The following is a 22,658-nucleotide window of genomic DNA, read 5'->3' on the forward strand; positions in this document are numbered from 1 at the left end:
TTGGGGTATATGAGCCTATGCGAACATCTTTTGGAAGGTGCTGAGGGTTTTCCACCTACGAGAGAAAACAGCTGAGAGAATTTGAGGGATTTTCTGGAACTTACAGTTTATGAGCAAATTGCTCTAAACTGGTGTATTACAGCAAATCCATTACTGCTTTTAGGAATATGAAATTAAAATATCTTTTCTCACTTCAGACTAGCAACCAAAACACAAGGAATTCTTTTTAAATGGTATAACCATAAAGCCTTTTTTACAGTCTTAAAGTATTTAGGTATGCATTGCTTCCTTGCTAAAAAAAAAAAAAAAAAACAAAAAAAAAAACAACAAACAAACAAAAAACAACAACCAATACTATAAACAGATAAGATAAAAGACTGCAGGGAGAGAGAGCATCGTTTATTACAGTAATGAAGACTACTGGAAAAAAATACAGATTTCCACATATAAATACAGGTTTCCACATATAAAACCACATCTATATCCTCAGTCCACTAATAAGAACATTCCTGTTGAATTTCACTGAGATGACTCAGGGTCTTCATGCTCTCAGAGAACTTGAAAGAAGGCTGGATTTTCAAAGCTGTTCCTTTCTTTTTTGTATTTACAGAACAAGAAGGTCATATTTTCATTGTTCACATACGTAGTTATTCACTGGTAAGTTCAAGATGGATACAGGATCAGAGACATACCTAATCCAAGTTCAGGTCAAGTGCAGTTACATCCTCTTACCTCCTACGGTGCTTTAGGATGTCATCTTTATCACAGTAAAATCTTTAGTTCTAGAAAACAGCATGAGGGCAACAGAAAAACATTTGGCATGGCAAACTAGTCCTGCCCATCTCTGGGTCTATGCTCCTGCCAGTAGCTACCAGATTTAGTAACTGCAGGGAGTGGAAGCTCCAGATCGGATGGAACGCAAATGCCCTGCGCTCCCAACCACAGTACGCAACGCAGTCGTTTCTCCCCCTTGGGTTTAATGTGTTTTTCTTAAAAATAAATAAATAAAAGCCTTACCATTTCCCCCCAAAACAAAAGAGGTTAATGGGATATAGACCTTCACCTGAAAATTGAAAGAGAATGTAAGAGCATTTGCCACCTCGGGCTCCTGTGTGTCGAGCAGCTGGTGCCAGTGGAATGCAAGCAAGGATGCTGCCAACAAATGTGAAGTCCCCTGCACCAACTCTGTGCTAACTCCCACCACAAGGAGCATTTGCAGGGTGAGCTGAGAGCACAGCACAGGCACTGCCGTCACGTGGGAGCAGACGACAGGAGGAAACGGATGCAACGTTTGCAATGCTTCAGCCCTGCTGTGGATCTCCTGAGAAAGGATACACACTTTTTTTTTTTTTTTTCTGGTTAAATCAGCTCTTACAGACATTCTCCGCCAGGCAGTGAACCAGGCAGCAGCACCTCAGTGGGACAGGCAAATCCCACAGCTTCTGCATCCCTGTGGAAATAGCAGAAGACTGATTAATTTAACACCGTGCCCTTTCTGAGAAAAAAAAAGCAGTAAGACAGCAAGGGGCAAAATTCATATGAATGTACCAGCACCTCCTTCCTTCTTTGGCAGAGAACAGGAGGAGCAGACTCTACACGTCCACCCTCTCCCCAAATCACAGCAGTCAGTCAAAGCAGGCGGGGAGAAGGGGCTTTCTGCAAAGCCTGTGCCTTTGAGGCAGCAGAAGGGCAAAGCTCAGTTTTACGACTGTTGGCCCCAACACAATTTACCATTTACCAACTAATCCTCCTCCACTCGAGAGCACAAGGCCTGCTAAAGCTCTCATGTCCACTTCTCTGATTCTTCATTGTCCACACTGACAGAGAGAAGCCCAAGAGCTAATCGGTGTGTAATTCAATCGCTGTCCAGGCTGTGTCACAGCACAATGCTCTGCTTGTCGTGCCACGGGCTAAGGCAGCCAGCTACTGTTATGCACCACAGCAGGTGTGAAGAATGTCACTCGCTCCGACTGTATGTTACCACTCTGTCAAGGTCCACTTCTGATGCTACTACTTTCACTCTCCACTTAATGATTGTTTTTCTTAACGACAGCAAGCTAATTGTCGGCTGTATGCTAAAGGGGCACTCACGGTATTTTTGATCTTGAATTTGGAATTCCTAAACAGCGTAACGTGGGCCTCATACAAAGTAAAACCCTCTGTTGTCCAGATCCCCAAAACATGGAGGGCTACTGAAAATCTCTACTTCCTTAGTCTTAATCCAGCAATTAATATGTTATGACTTACAGCATCCAAAGTGCTTCACTTTGCTGTGCCTCACACTGGACAGTGCCACGCACCGTTTGGTAATAGCTTAAATCTGCAAAGCTCCTTCATACCTAATTCCATTTTAATCAGTGGCAGAGAGGTGCTTCAAAAAACCCTATCCACGTGTAGATGGATAAAAATCTCCAGAAAACAAGATTAAACATGCTGCCATACTTAAATACAGATCTTGGGCCACTTTGAGAATGGCATTTGGTGTGCTTCCAGGTTTTGTTTTATCTTAATTTCCGACACCAAAAGGACTAGGAAGTTGCACCTCCATTTTTCTCGCTTCACACCACGGTGCCAGGAAGCTGAAGAAGAGGGGTACAACATCAACCACTTCCCCCGAGTGAAGCAGTACAGGTGTGCACAGCACCCAGCCGTGCTACTGGGCAGATCAGGAGCCAGTGGGGAACCACTGCTGATAAGGCTGCAGCAGCAAGAGTGAACTGGAATTTACTGAAACTGCTAAAAACAAAGGGACACTAAGACAGAGAATGCCTTCCTTCACACAGACACACATCAATTCCTTAATTTTAACATGGAAACAATACAAATAGGAGGAATACATGATGGAAGAACTGCACTGGGACAGGAATTGTTCAGGCCTGTTACAGGAGGAATAGTTTTTAGTCCAAAAGAACGACTGAAATCAGCTGGATACCCTAACCAATCTGAGAGGCAAGTAAGACAAAATGGAAATAATTTCCCTGCCACCACACAGATGATCTGAAGTCAGTACCTTTGGCTATGTGGAGTTTTTCTAATTCCATATGAACATTATGTCTAGCAAACTTACCTAATCTTGAACAGGGATAAAATACTACCTCACTCTTCCAAATCCTGGGATGGTAGCAAGGGGATGAAGACCAGTATCAGCTGCAGAGAAGAGCACAGCATTCATTACTCACAATACGAACTGGCCATCTGCACTCAGGATGTTAACAAGTCTTGCTCAGTGCTGAAGCCAAGCTGCTCATTTCACCCATACTTGTCTCCTGCCATCACTGACGGCTGATTTCCAAACATGGGCAGACCACAGCTTACATGGCAGGGGCCACGAAACATTCCTGCATCCTGAATCAGGATTTAGCAACGCCCTGTGCCAAGCCTTAGAAGCATGTACAGCATTTACAACTGAGTACCTGCGGAAATCCCATTTCCTGACAAGGAGAGGCCTCCGATATTCTTGTTTTTCTCCTGGGCTTATGTGGCGTGATGGCCACATGGACAGCAGGGCTCTTTTAGGGTCAGTAACTGCTACTTCTGTATTGATGACATAACTTCATTCTCTCTTACTGAGGGCACAACTTCATTCTCCTTGTTGCCTCCCCATATTGAGGACAGGCCCCCTTCTTGTACCATTCACCCCACAGCGATCCTTTTCCACTCACTATTCATCGGTCAAACAACTTCACCCAGCAGCAGCAAACACCCAGCAATTTCCGTACCTTAAAGGCTGGAGAACAAGCACCCCGAGACAGCAAGGCGTCTCCTGAATTACCCTTCTTTGTTCCCTCACGTTGTCTCCTCACCCTCCATTGACCTGGCACCATTTCCTCCACTCCTGCAGCTGCTTCTTAACCCCAGTTTCTCTGATTTTGTCTTCTTCCCTGGCTGCTGATTTTGGCAGTGTGTGTGTGATGCCCCAGCTGTCACACCTAGAGAACTATCATCCTGCACACTGCTCTGTGCCTAATCTCACCTCTGCCAGGCAGCTCACTGGAGGTTTAAACCAGCAGCTACAAACACCAAACAACTGTGAAATGCCACCAGCCCTCCAAATTTCTCACAGGTGGCCATGTACCTGACGAGACAGGTTCAGGAGCACGGAGATCAAACGTTTGTCACGGCCCTGCTGGTATGCAGAGGTCCCTCAGCCTCATTTTGGGAACCAACATCCATCCCTGGGCCATGCAGGCTCAGAATGCCAGCCCCTGTGTCCCAGTTCCACCATGACATGCTACGACAATTTTCTTCTGCTAAATGCTGAGTGTAAACGTGCTGAGGGCATCTCTGCAGCACACTCCCTTTTCCTTCCCTCCTGCTGATCAGCTCTTCCTCCGGGTAGCTCAGAGCCTACCCCCTCCTGTTGGCCATGGCAGCGGACGTTCAGACAGCTGCTAGGGCTGGATGAAGCACCTGCTCTGGGCAACAGCAGCTGGAGTTCATTTTGGGTCCAAAGGGCCGAGGCCAAGCGGGCTGACCGCATGTGCACTAATCCGGTATCATCACCAACTCCACCAACAACAGGTGCCTCTTTGAAGAGGGAGGGAAAAACTATTTGGGGAGGAATCAGAGCTTTATAAAGGATATTATGGGCCAGGTCCTCAGCTGGTACATGCTCAGTTAAAGCATGTATTCTCTTGAAGTTATATGAGTAATGCTCATATATGCCAGTAAAAGATTTGGCCCACTCTGAGTGCTGCTTCTGTTCCCTTTTCGGTTTTCCCCAGGATTTCACCTCCTCTCTTTGCTCTGCACTGACCTTCCTTTAAAAAGGAAAATAAACCTTCCTGCCCCTTGCTTCACAACAAAGAGCTGGAAGTCATAAGCTACGTAGGGCAAACTTCAACACCCTTCTCTACACGTGCAACATGGCCTCACCACTGCCTTACCAGATGTATCCCTCAGTCCTGCTTGGGTCCCAGAGTCCAGACCACGAGCATGCTTTAACAGGAACAAGGATGATCCTGTTCTGAAACACATCAAACCAAACCCAGTTAGATTCCCTTAAGAGAAATCTGTCAGCCCAGGCATCATAAGAATTGACACGTTCTTGCTCTGGCCAGTGGTCCTCATAGCCCAGTGCATTATCCATCTGTGGCTGCTACAAAATAGTCTGGGAAGAGTGCAAGAAACCCTGCCAGAAGCAGCTCCTGGCTCAGTTGGCTTCAAGCAAAATTTTCTTCTCATATTATTTTGCTAGAAGGGCACAGAGCTTTTCCTAAACCCCTGAATCCTCTCTGCGGCTTGCTGTCACCGGGCACATTTCACGCAGACCAGCTGCACAGGATTTATTCGACCAGTTTTGGAGTATCAAAGCTAACTTTTTTGCCTTTGCCTCAGGCAGATGCTCAGTATGCAGGATTTCAACCAGAGAACAAGCAGTTCTGCAAAATTCGCAAATGCTCGGGGAAGTGATTTCTGAATTATAAAAATGACAGGAACTGGAGCTGTGGTCTAATAATCAAAAAGAAAAGGCTTCACTGAACCACTCTGGGTAATGCCACGGTGTCCTAAAGACCAGAATAAGCAACTTCCCAGGACTGTCAGCTAATGTTGCTGGCTGCCTTCAGTGCCACGATTCCAGCAAAACCAGGCGAATGCCCAAATCTAGAGATCCTCAGCACACAGACAGTGAAATCAGAAGTGATGTGTCTGATCCTTGCAAGCTGGCACAGGAGAGTTTGCCTGGGACACACTGCCACAAACAGCCTACAGCCTAACACCTGCCCTCATAACAACTTTATAACAGATTTAAAGCCATTAAATTTAGGTGGAAAATGATCAGAAAGGAAAACCCTACGGAACCACAACACATAGGTGATAAAGGATAATATACAGATGGCTTACAAAAGGTGCTTTGAGCAGAAAGCAGTAATAAAGGGTCATTCTGTGACTGCAACTAGAAGAGGAATTACTTCACAGGAATTTACCCTAGTCTTTAAGGTCTGTGCTGCTTGAGTGAAATTATCCACTTCTGGCTTGTCTGATTTACCCCCATTAGAAGTGTATTAATACAAAATTTTAAACATTTACCTGATGAATGTTCACATTAAATTAAAAAAAAAAAAAGACTGATTTTTTTTTTTTTGGCTCAGCTTCATTTATACTTTGAGAGGGATCTTTTTCAAACAAAGACTGTGAAAACGGCTCACTCATATTTTTTTGACGAATGCAAAATCTAAAACATTTGGAATAGTCTCTCCTTCACCTGAAGACATCTTCCAAACCTCTCACTACATCCGTGGCTTCAATTTCTGCTCTCTCTCAAGCCAAGTAGCAAATGTCATCAGCCAAACCATTTAAGCCCCTGGTTTATCTGTACTTCAGAAGCAGGAGCTCTTGGTATTAGCAAGGACACTAAGACCAGTGATCATCAGCAAAATACAGTAGCAGGACAATAAAAGGCTCTGAACCTTCATCAGAAGATGTAGTTTACTACAGGCAAATATTACTAGAGCCCAAATATTCTCAGTATGGACAGAGTGCATCTGCTCATCCTCAACTCGAAGAGATCTGATGTTCTTTCAAGGGCCACTGAGTGTGGAGCAAACCTACCCATGTTTACACTGCCTGGAAGGCGTTACCTGCAACCACTGATTTCAGATGGCACAAGCTGTACCTAAAAAGGGGCACTGCCTTTTCCAACACGTCAAGTCTCGTTTTCTCATTTGTCCAAAAATTAAGTACAGATTCTTGTCCACAGATGTGGAAAAAAAAGTAAAAGTAGAACAGGAAGGCACAGGATACAAATTATGAAAGACTTTAGGTAGCTTGGGATTGCACAACTCCCTTATGTAACGCGCTGCCTGGGGCACACCACGTGTTTTCAGAAATTCCTCAGAATCCCCTTAGATTTGTTCCAGTGCTGAGACCCAGCAGATTCAACCTGCAGTCAGTGACTGGCCATACGTTGTGCCACGGACAGATCACATCAATGAGCCTTACGTTTGCTGGCCTGTGCTTTTTTTCAGTATAATTTGAAAGAACAATTGCAAAAATCTGAGACAAACAAACCCTGCTGATTTCATCTTATGTGCAGCCTCTCCAAGAAACGAGATGGGTAATATCAGCCGGTACCAATGGACAGTAATAGTCCACTTAGAGTTTATTGGTGAGAGAAGAAATAGAGATTGAAGGGCCAAGCCCTGTGCTGCTCCATCTGCTGCTCAGCCTGGCTGCCAGCCACCTGCGGCCACCAGGCACACAGGCAGGGGCACAGTTACATCTTTTAGGCCTGGCTGGAAGCACCCACTCACCCCACAACACAAAATACCTGCTGGGGGCACGGAGCTGCCCCTGGGGGCCACATCAGGCAGGGCAGGAGCAAAGGGCGAGGACGAGTTGGCCCAGGCTATGCTTTAGACACAGCACAGATGTGCTAACGGGCTGTGGGCATATTCTGTCTGGAGTAAAGGACGGATTTCAATTGGTAAAGTTTCAAAGATTTTTCTCCTTAACGCAGGAGTTTATATAATTCAACATTTAGAAAGTTCTTTAAGAAAGAACCTCATTGCAAAAAGAAGAAAGACGTACTTCAAAAATGACTTCCTAAATCAGAATTAAAATATTTTGTGTACGGGATTTCACTGTGGTACCTTGTTTTAGGAAATGAAATACATACATACACGTGTGTATGTACACATATAGACACTGTCTGTGTACACATATACACTCCTGTCTGCTCTGTTTGATATTAGCAAGAACAAGACACTCACTTTGGTAGAACTAGGCTCTAAGTTCAGCTTCTGAAAAGCCCTTCTCTCACACAGCTACAGCATGCTGATTTCACAGCACTAAAACAAAGTGGGCCTTCCTGAACTCTTTACATTTGCTCGGTGACACAAAGACAAAAAAAAACTATGCCAGAACGTTCCCCTCACAGCTTGGTCACAGTGCTGCTGTCACCACGGGGCCGTCTCCTGTTTTGCTGAGGACTGCTTTTACTGTAAGGCCATTTTAAAAAGAGTTGTTTTTCTACGCTCGCTTAAGTAGTAACCTCCCTAATTTCAGGCTGCTTTTTTAACTCTATGAGTCATACGGTACAAAAAGGCACAGAAACAACTCAGAAGTCTTGCTGGCTTTTCTTCCATGGAAAAAGGGAAATGAAACAGAGCGGGATCAGAGAAAACAGTGAAATGAAGCACCTGTTGAGAACAGCAAAGCATATGGATAAAGGGGCAAAATGTCTTCAAGTCCAACACAAGCGATTGTGAATTCACGGGTGCTTGTATGAATCCTTCTCCATTTACTGCCAGAGAGCTTAGGTTTCACTTAATTATGAAATAAAATCACGAACGAAGACGGCTAATTTACAGGAATACACATCATACATTTGTTTACTGCTTTCTTCTAATTTAGCCCTCAACTTTCATCATAGCTATTGATGGCCGCTGAATCATCATGTAAGAAAAAAGTTTGACAGCGTTAGATATAGTATGAAAAATCTGCCACAGCTAGGAAGAAGCTAACAGATGGTGGCTGGACAGAAGCAACACAGCCACAATTCTTGCTACCTGTGGTTAAAGGACAGAAAACGCAAACTCCAGAATACAAACTGCAGCTTTCAAGGACAGACAATCAAGGCAGAAAACGGCCAGATTCAATTAAATGTTTGCTAGTAGTCTTAACAGAAAAGCTATCTTCAGATGACTGCTGAAGCCCTATGACAGTAACTCTGTCCTCTTTGTGACTCTCTGCCAAAGAACTAAAAGGGGGGCATGTTGTAAGAGAGCTTCTTTTCTGTATACCATGCTGTGGCTGCTCAGCTTCCCACTCTGGCATACTGCTTTTCAACACTCTTTCAAGTGTGTTGTACCAAAATCATCCCAAATCACACATGTAAATCAAGGCACGTGCCTGACATTACGCATGTAAATAATCCTGGATTATGGGAATGAGGAGGGCCAATCCCCTCACCAATGCTATTTACAGAGCCCTTGCTTGCAGTGGCTTGCACCGAACTACCTCCTCATGCTTTCCCTCAGTGCCCAACCTCTGTCACCCCAAGAAGGGCTGTTTATTCAGGCAATCTGTAAAGCACCTTTGTACTTCAGGATATAGCAGGAATAAAGAACTAACCCAGATTCACTTGTATAGAAGTCATACACATACATTGTTACCCCAAGTGGGTAGTAGCTTTTCTAAAGCATATGGTTTCAGAAAGAAACCTAATACTTTCTCCTTAGTTTAGGGTAGATGAAAACCAGCTCTACTATCTTAAAAGCCCCCTACCTGATACCAGGCACTGCGTTTACTCCATGCCATGCTGAGATGTTGTTACTACCTAGGAAACTGAACAAAGCACTCATCCTCCTAGGATACAGCATTATTTAAAAATCAAGATTGAGATCACAAGTTTTTGGAACAGATGGTAATTTCCTCAGTCCAGGTATGACCAGCATGCGAGACCACCTCAGCCTGCGTAGCAAGAATCCCTAGATTAATTTGTAATGGAAATTTTCCATAACAAATTTAACTGCAGTACCAATTACATGTATTTCTTTTAATTCTGTGAGGCGCAAAGCAAAATAAATTCAGTGATGTTCTCATAAAACAAGCAGTTACCGAATGGGTGGAGATCAAGGAGATTATGAGACAGTTTTCAGACTGGGCCTATGCTTCATATGTAGACTTAAGAAACGTCTTTGCATCTTAGTTCTCCATCATTGGCATGGGATAACATAAAATACTGACTTCCAAAAGTCAGCATGTGATTGCAAGTCCACTAATACAGATATGAGCATGCATGCACTAGTATGCTCAGAAATTACCACTATGAACACACAGGCCCCCCTAAGAAAACATACTATGAGCTTTTCATGGACACAAGCTAACTTGCTTTCTATTTTGTTTTCACACTTGAAATTCTTTGGATTGCCCACAGAAGGGAGGTCACTGGATATCGTTTTATATTAGGAAGGCAATACTGCATGCTCACAGAGACACCACACACTTGCCCTTTTTATTCTTCTTAGGCCTTCAAAGAATTATGCTGGAATTGTAAAACACACGCCACTGCTTCACTGGCTAAAACAACGGCAGCTGGCATGCAGGGAGCTGAAAAGTATGAAGAGTCTGACGTGCATCATCCCAGCAGAAGTCCCTAGTGCCACAACTAAAAGCAGGACCCTTATTGCCTTCAGAACTAGGTCACACAGCGTTGAACTGCCCTGTGAATATATCGTAACTTGTGAATTCAGGTACTTACTTCTGGGCTGAAATACTAAGGGCAAGCTGCACTCACATGCAGTTTAACCATAATTTATTATTATTATTATTATTTATTTACTTTTAATGGCAACTTCACACAGTTTTACTGGAACTTCTGATTTCACTTGGCTACGGCATGAAGAATCAGAAGCACAAATGATGGGAAATCACGTCAAACAAAGAGGGTTGAACAGCATAAAAGACAGAGGCGCCGAACTGGCAGCACACAGGTTTCTGATGAGCAGCTCTCCTGCCAGCCCCGGACTGCTGCCCGCTGTGTGCTCGGCTCGAGGCAGTCAGATCCGATGACAATCAGGGCACGCAATGGGCCGATGGCACTGCCCCTGCAGTCCTTGCGAAAGGCTCTCTGGGGCTGCTCCTGTTCGAAAAATATTCCACAGAGCAGCATGCTTGCTCAGCAGAAAGTCACTGAACAGTAAAATATCGGATTTGAAGGGTGTACAGAGATTAAGGGCACTGGGGCCACGCTTCACACGTAGCCTTCAGCAACGTTTCCGCTGCGACGGCTTTTCCCTGCTCAAAGCACAAGCTCGAGCAGCGACACGCAGCACAAAACCCACACAAGGAAGTGGCTGAAAACGCCAGACGCCTGCATTTTCAAGCTCCTCAACACACTTCACGCCTGGGACTGGGACATCTAACCCCAATTTGGCTCAACCACTCGCGGACCTAACGCCGACCAGGGGCTGAGGGGACGGGCACGGGCACCGGGGCGGGGCGGGCACGAAATGGCGGCGGCGGCGGCCGCTCCCTCCTGCCCCGGCGGGCAAGGTGCGCCGCAGGTGCCCGGCCCTATATGAGGCGGCGCGGGCGGCCCGGCCCCGCTGCCCCATGGCGGCGCCCGCCATGGCCGAGCCGCGCTCCAAGCGGCCCCGGGTGTCGCTGCCCGCCTGCCCGGCGCACCGCCCGCTGCCCGCCGGCCGCCTGAGGCAGAGCTTCCCGGTGGCCGTGGAGGAAGGGCTCTGCGGGGTCACCGGAGCCCTGCTGGAGCTCGCCTACAGCCTGCAGGCGCTGGTAAGGAGCAGGAGGAGGAGGAGGAGGAGGAGGAGGAGGAGGAGAAGGGCAGGAGGGGGGTCGGGAGAGCTTCGAGGCGGGGGAGCCTCCTCTGTGAGGAGAGTGCTGGCGGTGCCGGTGTTGTTTCTTCCCCCCAAATTTCGCGAGCGTGGTGAATCTGAGAGCGTAGCTTGTGAGGTGGCTGCTTGTCAGCATCCGTGCTCGCTCTGCAGGCTTTAAAAAAGATAGCCCTGGTATCACCTAACGTGCGTGTCAGAATCGTGGCTGGCCACGCATCAAATACTAAGGCTTCAAGTGTTTTAATGAAGCCATTTCAATAAAAAAAGAGATAATCAATGCCGTCCCTTCGGATGCCAGGCGTCTGCGGGGAAGCACCACGTTCCGTATATCCCCCAGATCTTTGATGAAGCCGAGTATTAAACGAACAAAAATTAAGTATACAGCAAAACAACTAGTTAAGCACATGGATTAAAGTAATACGAGTGATTGAGAGCTGGAAGAAGCCTAACTAGAAACAGACAGTAGATAAACCTAAAAATATGAACACTTTAAAAACATTTAATGATTCCCATAAAAGATTTACCTTAACAGTTAAGTAGGTGCGGTAACTATGGCTCTTTTTGAAGTCCTGCAGCACCCTTGCACTGAAGAACTTGTTATAAAACGTGGTGTTTCAACTCTTCTGTAAACAGAAACATGAATGAATGAATGGCTGCAGGAAAAGGATTATGCAAGTATTACAATGATGTTTTAATAAAACATTCCAGTGTGCGCTTGCCCTAGAATGCCTTACTGTGACGCATGTGTACGTGCGTCCCAGGTGTGGGGGTATCCTAGATGGTAATTCAAATACCAACTTGTTGTATTGTGCATATAAATTTTATGCACTTTTTGAAGGCAGATAAGCAGCAGATGAAACGCAACTAATTCATTATTATGCAGGGCAACAGATCAAAGCAGGCAAGACAATAGGAAGCAGAAAAACTTAGGAAATACACACATTTGTCCTCCCCTCATAGGCATTCTACAAGCCAACAGCTTGATATGCAGGACTCCCACCCAGACTATGTCCAAGAGGCAAAAGCTGTGTTGCATCTGCATGTTTAGGGAATGAGCGGACCAAGATACTGTAGCTCCCTCAATTCCTTTCTTGCCTATTTCCAGCTGTTGCCTCTGTCTTCAACATCAAAGTGGAGCAGAGCTAGTGTTGAAGCCTCTATAAGCTGGTGGCTTCCCACTGCTACCTCTCTCCAGTGCATCCTGTTTATAGGACAGCAATGTCACAGACAAAGTTCTCCTAACAGAATTGTTGAGGGCTCTAATAATGTAGTCAAATATTGCAGTGATTATTAAAACCATTAATTTCCCATATGGAACAGAACAAGCCTGTGGTGGGTTTACAGTTTTAATACTTCTGAAGTATTCTTGGCAAGAGCTATATACAACACTCAATTATATTATGGTATAGTATTGTACTGTACAACGTATAGTTCAGTAGTAGTAGTATTTATGTGGGAATAGCATTATCCATAATGAAGGGGATAAATGGATGCAAAGTTATGCTTGTTCTCTTTTTGCATTTGCCTCAACTTTTTCATAGCTTTGAAAGCTTTCTTTTCACTGGAATGCTGGCCTAAGGAGAGAAATTGTATGTTCCCTGTGGGGACTATGCTTTAGGAAGTAAAACAAACAAAACTTAGCTGAGATCCTCAGAATATTTTCCTGAGAGAGAGCATCCGTACTTATGGCTATGTATCTAGAATTAAAGGATAGGAGTTCTAATAGAAGTAAAGATTTTCTGTTGCAGACAGTAAGACTTACTTTATTGCAGAAAAAGTGGTTGAAGACCTTCAAAGTGATTGTGCTGGTAGAACAAGTTCTTTTGGAAGCATCTCATGGATTCTGATAGTCACGTTCTGCTGCAGGTAAATCCCATCTCTAGCAAATCCTAACGTTGCTTGTTTGTTGTTTTTTTGTTTGTTTGTTTAGGGTGAGTATTTTGATCAATCACACGTGGCTCTACCGAATGTTTCCAAGTTCTTCTGCCATCAAGCTCTGGAAGAGAGAAAAGCTGCAGAGGCTTTGATGGAGTATCAGCAAGAAAGAGGAGGCCATTACTGTGGTAAAACCATCCAGGTGTGTAGCAAACAAGAAGTTTTCAAGCATTTGCAATGAGCTGTAATTATTCTAACTTCTTGCATTATTAGTGTTGGTACTTCAGCTCCCTGCATTCATCCTGTTAGATTTCCAGATACAATTTCCCTGTCCTATTAGTGCACATGCTTTTGTTCTTGATTACAGCACCTGGAAGCTGTCAGACATGCAGTCCTAACTCTGTGTGGTTGCTCTTCTAGCCAAAAAGAATATAAACAATGGTCCCCTCTTCCTTATGCTCAGCTGGAGACTGCTGTTTCCAGTGTGCTGTGATGGATAATGTGAGGCTCCTTAAACTGTTTCAATGCTGAGACAGCCAACTTGTCTGCTTTCACATTGAAACCACATAGAAGCCTAGAAGGCAGATCTGTTATAGTTCAAGACAGGCTTTGAACTAAGAGATCTGTCTGACTCAGGTTTCACAGGTACAAAGGAGTAACTCAAAGTTACCAGTAAAAAAAAAAAAAAAAAAAAAAAATTGTTAAAGGGCTGGATATTCCTCTAACAAGTTTGTATTCTCTTAATAGTTAATACAGAATACTCCCTTTGGACTACCATGCATTTGGTAAGCTGTAGGGGAAAAAAAGCCATTGTTGCTTTCTGAATCCCTGTTTCTTGAAAAAGTGTTTGGGTTCTGCCACTTAGGTGTGTTTACAGCCATCCAATTCAGCAAGAAATAACAGCTGCTGCAAGCTAGGAGTTGTTGTTGCAAAATCCTAACATGTCATATGTAGAGGGCCAAGTAAATTGCAGGAAAACACTGAACATGGTAAGATGAGCTGTTCATCTGTGTAAATGTAATTTTGTCTTTGCTTCTAGAAACCAAACTATGACTACGCAGTCGGTCTGGTGAAAGCTCTGGAGCTAGCAATGGTACAGTGGAAAACTATGACTCGGTATTTTGAAGAACTTTATGCCATAAGCATTGAAAACGCAGACCCTCATAGCGCAAGCACTATCAAGAAACAATTCATTGGGCCCAAAATCCGGAAGATCAAGCTGATGGGAGATCTTCTGACCAATGCTCGCAGGCTTGATTGTTCCCAGGATGGCAGAAATAGTCTTGGGGATTACTTTATGGACCGGTTGCAGAAGGAGTTCAGAACAGGCATAGAGTTGGAGCCTGGTCAGCAGTGCAGCCCCTGCCCGCCTCTCCAGCAGGGTACAGGAGCTGCAGAGGGTTTGAAGCGACCCCAGAAAGATTTTTTCCAGCACAGGAATAACATAGGGCCAATATATGCAACCATCCACTGCACTGCCACACTGCCACAGTGCAATAATGATGGGACAGGAGCAAAAGTGAAGCAGGGGAGGGAGGTTGTTTAATGCTGTGGCTGTTGCAGCTGTGGGGCAACTCCTAAAGGCAGACCTGTACAGAGGGTGGCCTGGAAAGGAGAGCCCAGGAGGCATGATGCTGTATCACTCCATTTTTTTATACCCTTTTCCTCATCTTTTGAGCCACAGCTCAAAATCCAGCCCATATCATTTTTTTTTTTTTGCTTAAATGATAGCTAGGTTGCTAGTTAACCTAGGTTGTCAGCATTAATTGTATTTTTATCTATGCTATTCTTCCTGGAAACCCAAAGCTTTTAGGCCTCTTCTGTCTTAAATGACTAATGGGGTTAGTTTGTGCAAATTATTTTTAACAGTATATACAACTCTTATTCAAAGCAAACTTTAGTACAAAGTAATTTCCATTTGAGAGAAAAGCTAAATATTTTTTATATTATTAGATATTTTAGTATACTAACATAATGCAATGAACTTGTTAGAAGACAAAACTTGTTTTAAAAAAGTCTTTTATCACAGTAGCAGCTTAAATAAGTAGTCCAATTCATTTATTTACAGCCCAGCTGTTTCTAGTTGTATGCTTCTCCAAGATGAAGGATGCAAACATTTCCTCAACAGTGGGAACATGACTATGTGCTGTTTTTTACTACACTCACTTGCCTTTTCTCATCCTCGGAAAGCAGATGAGGTAAATCAGGGGTCCACATTTAATACTCCAGAAGATTTGGACAGTACTTTTGGATACATGGTTTAACTCTTAGGTTGCCCTGTGTGCAGTCAGGAGTTGGACTCTGTGATCATCAGCGTATTATATCACTGTAAGTTCCTTCCCCTCACCTGCTACAAGAGTGCCTTTCTTTCTCAACATGGGCTGGCTACAGGAAGAGGAACTGGCTAGATCAGCTACATTGCTTTTTGTTTTTTTATATACCACTTTTTTATGCATATGGGTTTTGCTCTGTTGAAAGATTCTTACACTTTTATGTAATAGTGTAAACGGTATACCTATCATGTTTGAAAAATAAATTCAGTTGAACATTAAAAAATGGCATGTAGCATCCACATTGTATTCCCCATTTGACAACACAGAAATCTCTTCTCCAAGAGATTTTTGCAAACAAACAACACAGTACCAATACTTACCTGCTGTGGAGAAAGTTGCACAGGTGACTTCAAAGATGAAAAGAGTAGACCACAGAATGACACAAATGCTAGAAGACTGTACTAAGGTGAGAACAGTGCACAATGAAACATGGTCGGAAAAGTCTTGACTCTGATGCACAGCTGCAGTTAAGTACCCATTTCTGCAAAACTACATTAGCCTACTTCATTTCTGGTAGTGTTGAAACACAGGATAGACAATTACAGTGCTGATGCTTTCTCAAACTTTCTGCTAATAATGATTTAGCTTTTCAGGGGGAGGGGTGGTTAGGGAGGAGTCACTGTTAGGAACATGCTGGATTTGTCTGTTGGGGATGGCTGCTCTTGAATACATCAGAAATTTAAAAGATATTTCCATCTGGGCTGGATTCCAACACCCACTCTCACGCTGAGCATACCTTATTCAACAATTAGTTCCACTGACTACAACTCAACATGAATAAGAGCAATGGAATCCATCCTCCATATTAAAATATAGCTCACTTAATACGAAGCGAGCAAAACTGCTAGTTGAATTATAAACTAGTGCCAAATAAAAACAAGTAGTACAGCCAATGCTTGACTTCTACAGTGGGCTTCTCCTTTAAGGAGTCATTACCTTTCTACAGTGTAGGCACAGCTTCCAGCATTTAACATCTTAAATGAGTTTCACCACAACAAAAAGCCAACTTTTCAATGCAGGGCTGCTCTTTTTCCCCTGAAACAGTGCCATGTGTGTTTCTAAAAGATGCTTACCTTCATTTCTGCAGCTGGATGTTACCAGCACATTTTCAGACTTCAGGCCTTTTTCTCTTCCAAAATACCTCCTGGACCCTCTGCCTGAAAAGACAATTCTGTTAACTTTAGGTAAACTCACAATCAGCTATTTTCCCAGTTTATCATCTTAAAAAAGAAAGAAAAAATAAATCAGTAACTGTAGGTAGCTGAAGTTTTTCTTGTCCACATGTTGTTTGTGCTGCGAGGCACATATGCCTATGAATATCATCTCAGTAAGTCTGTCAGCAGTACCTGTCAGTTGTGAATAGGATGAGCCTCTCCGTGCTTTGTAGTATGGGATGTACAATCTGCCTCTGCCTTCTCATCTTCATTTCAACCATACCCTGAGAAACAGAGATAAAGGATAAATGTGGAACAGTTATAGTGACAACAAAGTTTAGAGTAACCATACAGGTTTTCCTTCCTTAGCTGATTGTATACACACACTGTACTTGCAAAGCAATGTCCAAAACCACCCAAACACACAACCTGCACTGCTCAGAATAGCCATCAGTACCCGATATAACTGCATCTAAATTGGAAGCTCTGGAAGGACCTTATCTTTACATGAAGTTATGAGTTACAGAGGCTTACAAACAGGTGTTGACAATGGCGTATTTCTAAACACTGCCATAAGCACTGCCTGTGGTTGTAGGGAAAGGGACCTTGCTGCTGCCTACTCTCAGAGCAAGGAATTAACTTACAGTCTCTATGGAGAACACGCCGTCCTTCCTCTTCTCCACTATGGCCACACAAAATGGAGAAGAGCAGCTCAGGATTTTGTGTTTTTGCAAGGACTTCTTTCAGGCATACCACAGAAGGCAACATCTTCCTGGACAAATGCACCTGTGGGCAAAACACTGGAAAGTGAACGTGAGTTTTGGTGGTGGCAGCACAAGGTAAGTCTTCAAAGGCAGCTTCACCGGAAGACCACTCCGAGCAGAGCTCACCAGCTGCTCGTGGCTTCTTCCTGACTTTTTCACTTCAGTGAATTCATGCGCTTAAGCGTGTTCATGGGCAGTTAAGTTACAGACAGTCTTGCTTGTATCGCTTGTCTAAGTCCAGACATTTGTTACGACTTTGCCCAAATTAAGTGATCTGTGTGCAAGTCCCACAATGCTTTTTTCTGGGGTCTAATATAGCCTAGAAGCACGCTTACAGTGGCAGAACATGCTACAGCATAAGGTAATTATTAGGAAAATTAGCTGTTCCACAAATTAAAATAACGATCTGCAAAGAGTTTGTGTGTTTTGAGTAGGTCACACGGCCAGCACCAAGCCTTGATATTCCATTGTACACATTCAGCGTTAAACTATTTATAATTTTTCTGTTATTGTATGTGTGGCATTGCTTTGAATACAAATTATTTTCACTTCTAGCTGTTCAGCAAAGATTAAAAAAAAAAAATAAAAAATCTGTTCATTCCTTCTGGATCAAAGAACCTCTGTACTAACAGCAGCGTTTCCACAAGCTGGCTGCTCTGCCTCTCCGAACAGCTGGGAGATACACTTGTAAATGAGTAAGGGTGGTCAATAGCTGATCTCCTTGGGACATATCGTTTTTCAGCGCTGGATACAGTGAAAGAACAAACTTGTACAGAGTCCAAAACATCTACCTAAAAGAAAAAAAAATATATATATATATATATATATATATATATATATATATATATATTTGGGGTAGTGACAGAATGTCCCTAACAGCTCTTATCTTTGCATTTGAAGACAAGTCAGTAGAAATTAGGGTCTGTAGGTTGGCAATGTTTGCAAAAACTGAATCACACAACGACAGAAGGACAGCAGAGGAGCGGGGCGGGCGGCACCTGCGGCTGCCGGGCCGCCCCCCGGCCACCCTGGGGGGGGGCCCCGTCCTCCACGGCCCCCTCCCCGCCCCTCTCCGCCCCGTCCCGTCCCGTCCCCCCGGGGGGCTCCGGCATAAATACAGCCCCGAGCGGCGCTCCCGGAGCGCTGCGGCTGGGGAGGGGGTCGGCGGCGGTGCCCGCAGCAGCAGCCGGCGCTCGGCAGCCCTCAGGGAGCCCCCCGCGACCCCCCAAGCGTCGCCCCCTCTCCGCCGCCCCCATGGACTTACTGGGCGCCATGGAGATGCCGGAGGGCTCCCTCTGCTCCTTCGCGGGCGCCGACGACTTCTACGACGACCCGTGCTTCAACACGTCGGACATGCACTTCTTCGAGGACCTGGACCCCCGGCTGGTGCACGTCGGGGGGCTGCTGAAGCCCGAGGAGCACCCGCACCACCACGGGCACCACCACCACGGGCACCCGCACGAGGAGGAGCACGTGCGGGCGCCCAGCGGGCACCACCAGGCCGGCCGCTGCCTGCTGTGGGCGTGCAAGGCATGCAAGAGGAAGACCACCAACGCCGACCGGCGGAAAGCCGCCACCATGAGGGAGCGGCGGCGGCTCAGCAAGGTCAACGAGGCCTTCGAGACCCTCAAGCGCTGCACCTCCACCAACCCCAACCAGCGCCTGCCCAAGGTGGAGATCCTGCGCAACGCCATCCGCTACATTGAGAGCCTGCAGGCGCTGCTGCGGGAGCAGGAGGACGTTTACTACCCGGTGCTGGAGCACTACAGCGGGGAGTCGGACGCCTCCAGCCCCCGCTCCAACTGCTCCGACGGCATGGTGAGTGCCCCGTGGCCGAGGCCCCTCGAGCTCCGTCATGGGGCGAGTCGCCTCCTCCTGCCCTTCCCGTAGCTGCTGGCGTACGTCCTCCCCCGGCAGAAGATGAGGTCCCTTCTCCTGCCTTGAAGTCCAGCAGCAACAGGGTCCCCACGCCAGGCTGTGTAGGAAAAGAAGAAAAATCTGTTACGGGCCTTTAGAAAAAAACAAAAAACAACGCAAAACTGGGAGAAGTTAGGCAGCGTGCTAGGGGAGCAGTCTGGGATGGGTACCAGGGAACTCGGTGAGGTCTGAGCCCTCCTCGTGCTTCAGAGCTCCTGGGGCACCTCCTCTGCTGTGTCAGTACTGCAAAGGGCAGCAGCGAGGAAGGTGCCAAAGGGTCACGGTAATTACAGGGGAAAACTCTCAGGGGAACTGATCGAGAGCCTGGGTTTTGCTTTCTGCCATTCGTCACGATAACAGGGCAGTCTCAGCAACAGTTGTCGCCTTTCTTGACCTGTTTGAAAACAGTTTTCCTCTTCTCCTCACACTTCACCTCCCCAGTTCCCAGCAATAGGAAAAAGACCCCAGGCTTTCAGTCCTGTTCCCTCGTTATGGGGAGGGGAGAAGGGCTCCAGGGAGGCTGTCTCACAGCCTAATCTCATCACTGGAGCTGTGGGCTTGGACTCTGCTCGGACACAGGGTGGTGGGGATGTGGTGCCTGGCATGCGGGACAGCTGCCGGGGATGGGATCACAAGGGCGCTCTCAGCACTGAGATGATTTTCTATTTTTTGGTGAGGAGAATCATCTCTGAGCTGAATCTATGGGACTGAGAGAGCGGGCAGGTGGGAGACAAGATTTACACAAATGACCCCTCCTACAAATACTGCCTGTTATTTTCTTTTCATGGTAGGTGAAAGTATGGGAAATAAATATATTGGTCAAGAACTAGGGGCTTTTCTGTACAAAGTGGAACTGGGAAGAGAGACTAAAGGAAATCAAAAGGGACAAAGGTAGACTAAAGGCTTTTCAAGAAGAACTCACGTTTGGAAAAGCCTTCAAAAATAATTAAAAAAAAAAGATTGGTTCCTCCCTTGGACTCCCTATCATAAGATGAATGTATAGGGCAGTAACAGGTGAGAATGCTGGAAAACCTCATCTCTTTGGCAAAACTACAGCATTAGTTGTAACAACAGCGGTAACTTTCCTTTTGGAACAGCTGTGCCACAAAATATTTTGGGGGTGATTTTTTTTTTGGGGGGGGGGGGGAGGCAAGTTAAGATCTGCCTCACTCTAAGACATAAACTTGATAGCATTTTAGCCAGGACTGGAGTGTTAGGAGACTGAAAATTGGGGACTGAAATACAAAATAAGATAGTTCTTGGGATTTGAGGAATAAGCTGCCCCCCAACCAGTGATCTCACTCAGACTGCTCTCCTTTCCAGATGGAGTACAGCGGGCCTCCTTGCAGCTCTCGTAGAAGAAACAGCTATGACAGCAGCTACTACACAGAGTCACCAAATGGTGAGTATTTGCTGCAGTGGCAGTGTGAGAAACACGGCGACGGGGACAGCCAATGCAGCAGCCTCCCCTGTGCCTTCTCTGTCCCTGGTCATTTAGCTGACCCCAGCCGGGCTGAAAAAGGAACCTGCCTTTTCAGCCAGCGAGCTGCTGATGCTTGTAGAAGCAGTGGATTTCCTCTAGATGTATTTTGCAAGTATGGGGATGCGTTACAGCTGCATTTCCTACTTCGCAAATAAAACGTCTGGATAAAAATGCATTCCTCTCGGCAACTAACCTCCAGTCTTTAACCATGTTTTGCATGAAGACTGTTCTAACCAGATATCACCGATCCAAACTGGAGAAATTGCTGATGAAATTCCTATTTTCCATTCCCTTTTTATGTGCTGAAGCGAATCCCTGGATCCACCCTCCCCAAAAAGCAGCATATTTTGCTTAGGTCCCTTCCATTTTGCAAATTACAATGTCTTTTGTCATAATTGGCATCCTTCATTGATACTCATTTCCTTTCAATCTTTATATGCTCATAAATGAGTACTTTCAGCCACTTGCTGGGGTTTTTATGAAAGAACTACATCCTACTGACACACAGTACTCATCGGATAAATTGATCGTATCTTTGTCTGTCTTTAGATCCAAAGCATGGGAAGAGTTCTGTTGTTTCCAGCCTTGATTGCCTCTCAAGCATTGTGGAGAGGATTTCCACAGACAACTCCACATGTCCCATACTGCCTCCAGCTGAAACTGTTGCTGAAGGCAGTCCCTGTTCCCCCCAAGAAGGAGCAAGCCTGAATGATAGCGGAGCCCAAATTCCTTCCCCCACCAACTGCACCCCTCTTCCCCAGGAGAGCAGCAGCAGCAACCCTATCTACCAAGTGCTATAAAGGCAGGTCCAGCTGGACTGCACTGAAAAGAAATTGCTCCACTCTGCCAAGCTCTGAGACCTGCCTTCTAAGACTGAAAAGACTTCAAGACTTGTTCCAGTTTTAAAGTATCATGCAAAATTCCTTACAATACTTTTCACACCTGTATTACATCAAAATACACCGAGTTATTTATTGGTTGTTAAACTAAAGTTATTTAATATATCTAGAGATAAAGTTGTATACCATGAAATGGCCAATGTTTTATCTGGGCTTTGGAGAATAGGAACCTGGCTCTTGAATGTGGAGGAAAACAGAAATCTACAACAGCAGTGGCATGACAGATGCTTCCTATTACCCCTTGTTCTGGCCAAAATAAGGTTGTGGACCATTTTTTGTAAAACATTTTGTATAATTGTAAATAAGAGTTGCTTTGGAAAAAAAAAAAAAAAAAGGAAAAAACAAAACAAAAGATTAAAAACAACAACAAAAAAAAGGAAAAAAATATTTAATGTTGCTTGGTTTGTTGTGCCAAACTTTAACTTTATATATTTATACAATGTGGTTGCCAAGAATGTTTTCAACAGTATTCTAAATAAAGACCCTTATTTATAAAATCTATGGCGTTATCTTGACTTTCATTAGGGCTTCTAGAATTACTAGTGCATTTAGGAGTGGTGTTAAGATCGCTGCCTTGGCAGGAAGAAGATACAGGCTCTGATTCAGCAACGAAATCAAGAACATGCTTCAGCTGCACTGCTTTCAATTACTTTGTGTAACGGCGTTGCTGAACAGGGGTCCACCTTCTTTGTGTAGTATCTTAGCAATTTCTAAACCAAGTCTTACACACTGATGGTCCTTACAAAACGGATTTGTAAAGTAAATAAGCATATTTCTCTTCCCCCCAAGTTTACATTGTAGGATTTACATTGTAGGATTTGAGCTTACACAGCTTTATCAGAACTACTGGTCTCGGTAACTCAGATTCCTCAACGTCCCTTGCAGCTACCGTAAGTTAAAGTCTTGAGACCATATTTTGCAAGACCTACACCC

The 22,658-nt window shown here is 45.0% G+C and overlaps 2 protein-coding genes and 1 long non-coding RNA gene across 15 annotated transcripts; 2 read left to right on the top strand and 1 right to left on the bottom strand.

The window, feature by feature from the left end:
- Positions 1-378: 378 nt before the first annotated feature.
- Positions 379-18,799, bottom strand: LOC311210283. Of its 13 annotated transcripts, none has more exons than XR_014618509.1 (9): positions 18,691-18,799; positions 17,307-17,448; positions 16,855-16,946; positions 15,829-16,665; positions 13,063-13,296; positions 11,825-11,923; positions 4,887-4,966; positions 3,068-3,147; positions 379-1,450 (listed from the first exon to the last, which is right to left on the bottom strand). It is a non-coding gene; the product is annotated as an uncharacterized lncRNA (long non-coding RNA). The 13 variants fall into 13 exon arrangements; XR_014618511.1 differs by having other exon boundaries at positions 4,876-4,966; XR_014618506.1 differs by having other exon boundaries at positions 379-4,966; positions 15,829-15,904; positions 16,582-16,665.
- Positions 10,643-15,836, top strand: LOC311210282 (ferritin light chain-like). The gene is made up of 3 exons (XM_084288117.1): positions 10,643-11,241; positions 13,231-13,377; positions 14,215-15,836. Exons 1-3 carry the CDS (start codon positions 11,059-11,061, stop codon positions 14,719-14,721), a joined length of 837 nt encoding a protein of 278 aa, XP_084144243.1. The 5' UTR covers positions 10,643-11,058; the 3' UTR covers positions 14,722-15,836.
- On the top strand, positions 18,560-22,226 carry MYOD1 (myogenic differentiation 1). The gene is made up of 3 exons (XM_084288116.1): positions 18,560-19,244; positions 20,667-20,745; positions 21,376-22,226. Exons 1-3 carry the CDS (start codon positions 18,681-18,683, stop codon positions 21,624-21,626), a joined length of 894 nt encoding a protein of 297 aa, XP_084144242.1. The 5' UTR covers positions 18,560-18,680; the 3' UTR covers positions 21,627-22,226.
- The last annotated feature ends 432 nt before the right edge of the window (positions 22,227-22,658 follow it).

Source organism: Netta rufina (assembly GCF_964035555.1).
Source record: "Netta rufina genome assembly, chromosome: 5".
Taxonomy (NCBI): Eukaryota; Metazoa; Chordata; class Aves; order Anseriformes; family Anatidae; genus Netta; species Netta rufina.

Coding starts and splice junctions, on each gene's coding strand:
- LOC311210282 (XM_084288117.1), top strand. CDS start 11,059: ATGGCGGCGCCCGCCATGGCCGAGCCGCGCTCCAAGCGGCCCCGGGTG. Junction 11,242..13,230: donor CCTACAGCCTGCAGGCGCTG/GTAAGGAGCAGG, acceptor TTGTTTGTTTAG/GGTGAGTATTTTGATCAATC. Junction 13,378..14,214: donor ACTGTGGTAAAACCATCCAG/GTGTGTAGCAAA, acceptor CTTTGCTTCTAG/AAACCAAACTATGACTACGC.
- MYOD1 (XM_084288116.1), top strand. CDS start 18,681: ATGGACTTACTGGGCGCCATGGAGATGCCGGAGGGCTCCCTCTGCTCC. Junction 19,245..20,666: donor CCAACTGCTCCGACGGCATG/GTGAGTGCCCCG, acceptor TCTCCTTTCCAG/ATGGAGTACAGCGGGCCTCC. Junction 20,746..21,375: donor CTACACAGAGTCACCAAATG/GTGAGTATTTGC, acceptor GTCTGTCTTTAG/ATCCAAAGCATGGGAAGAGT.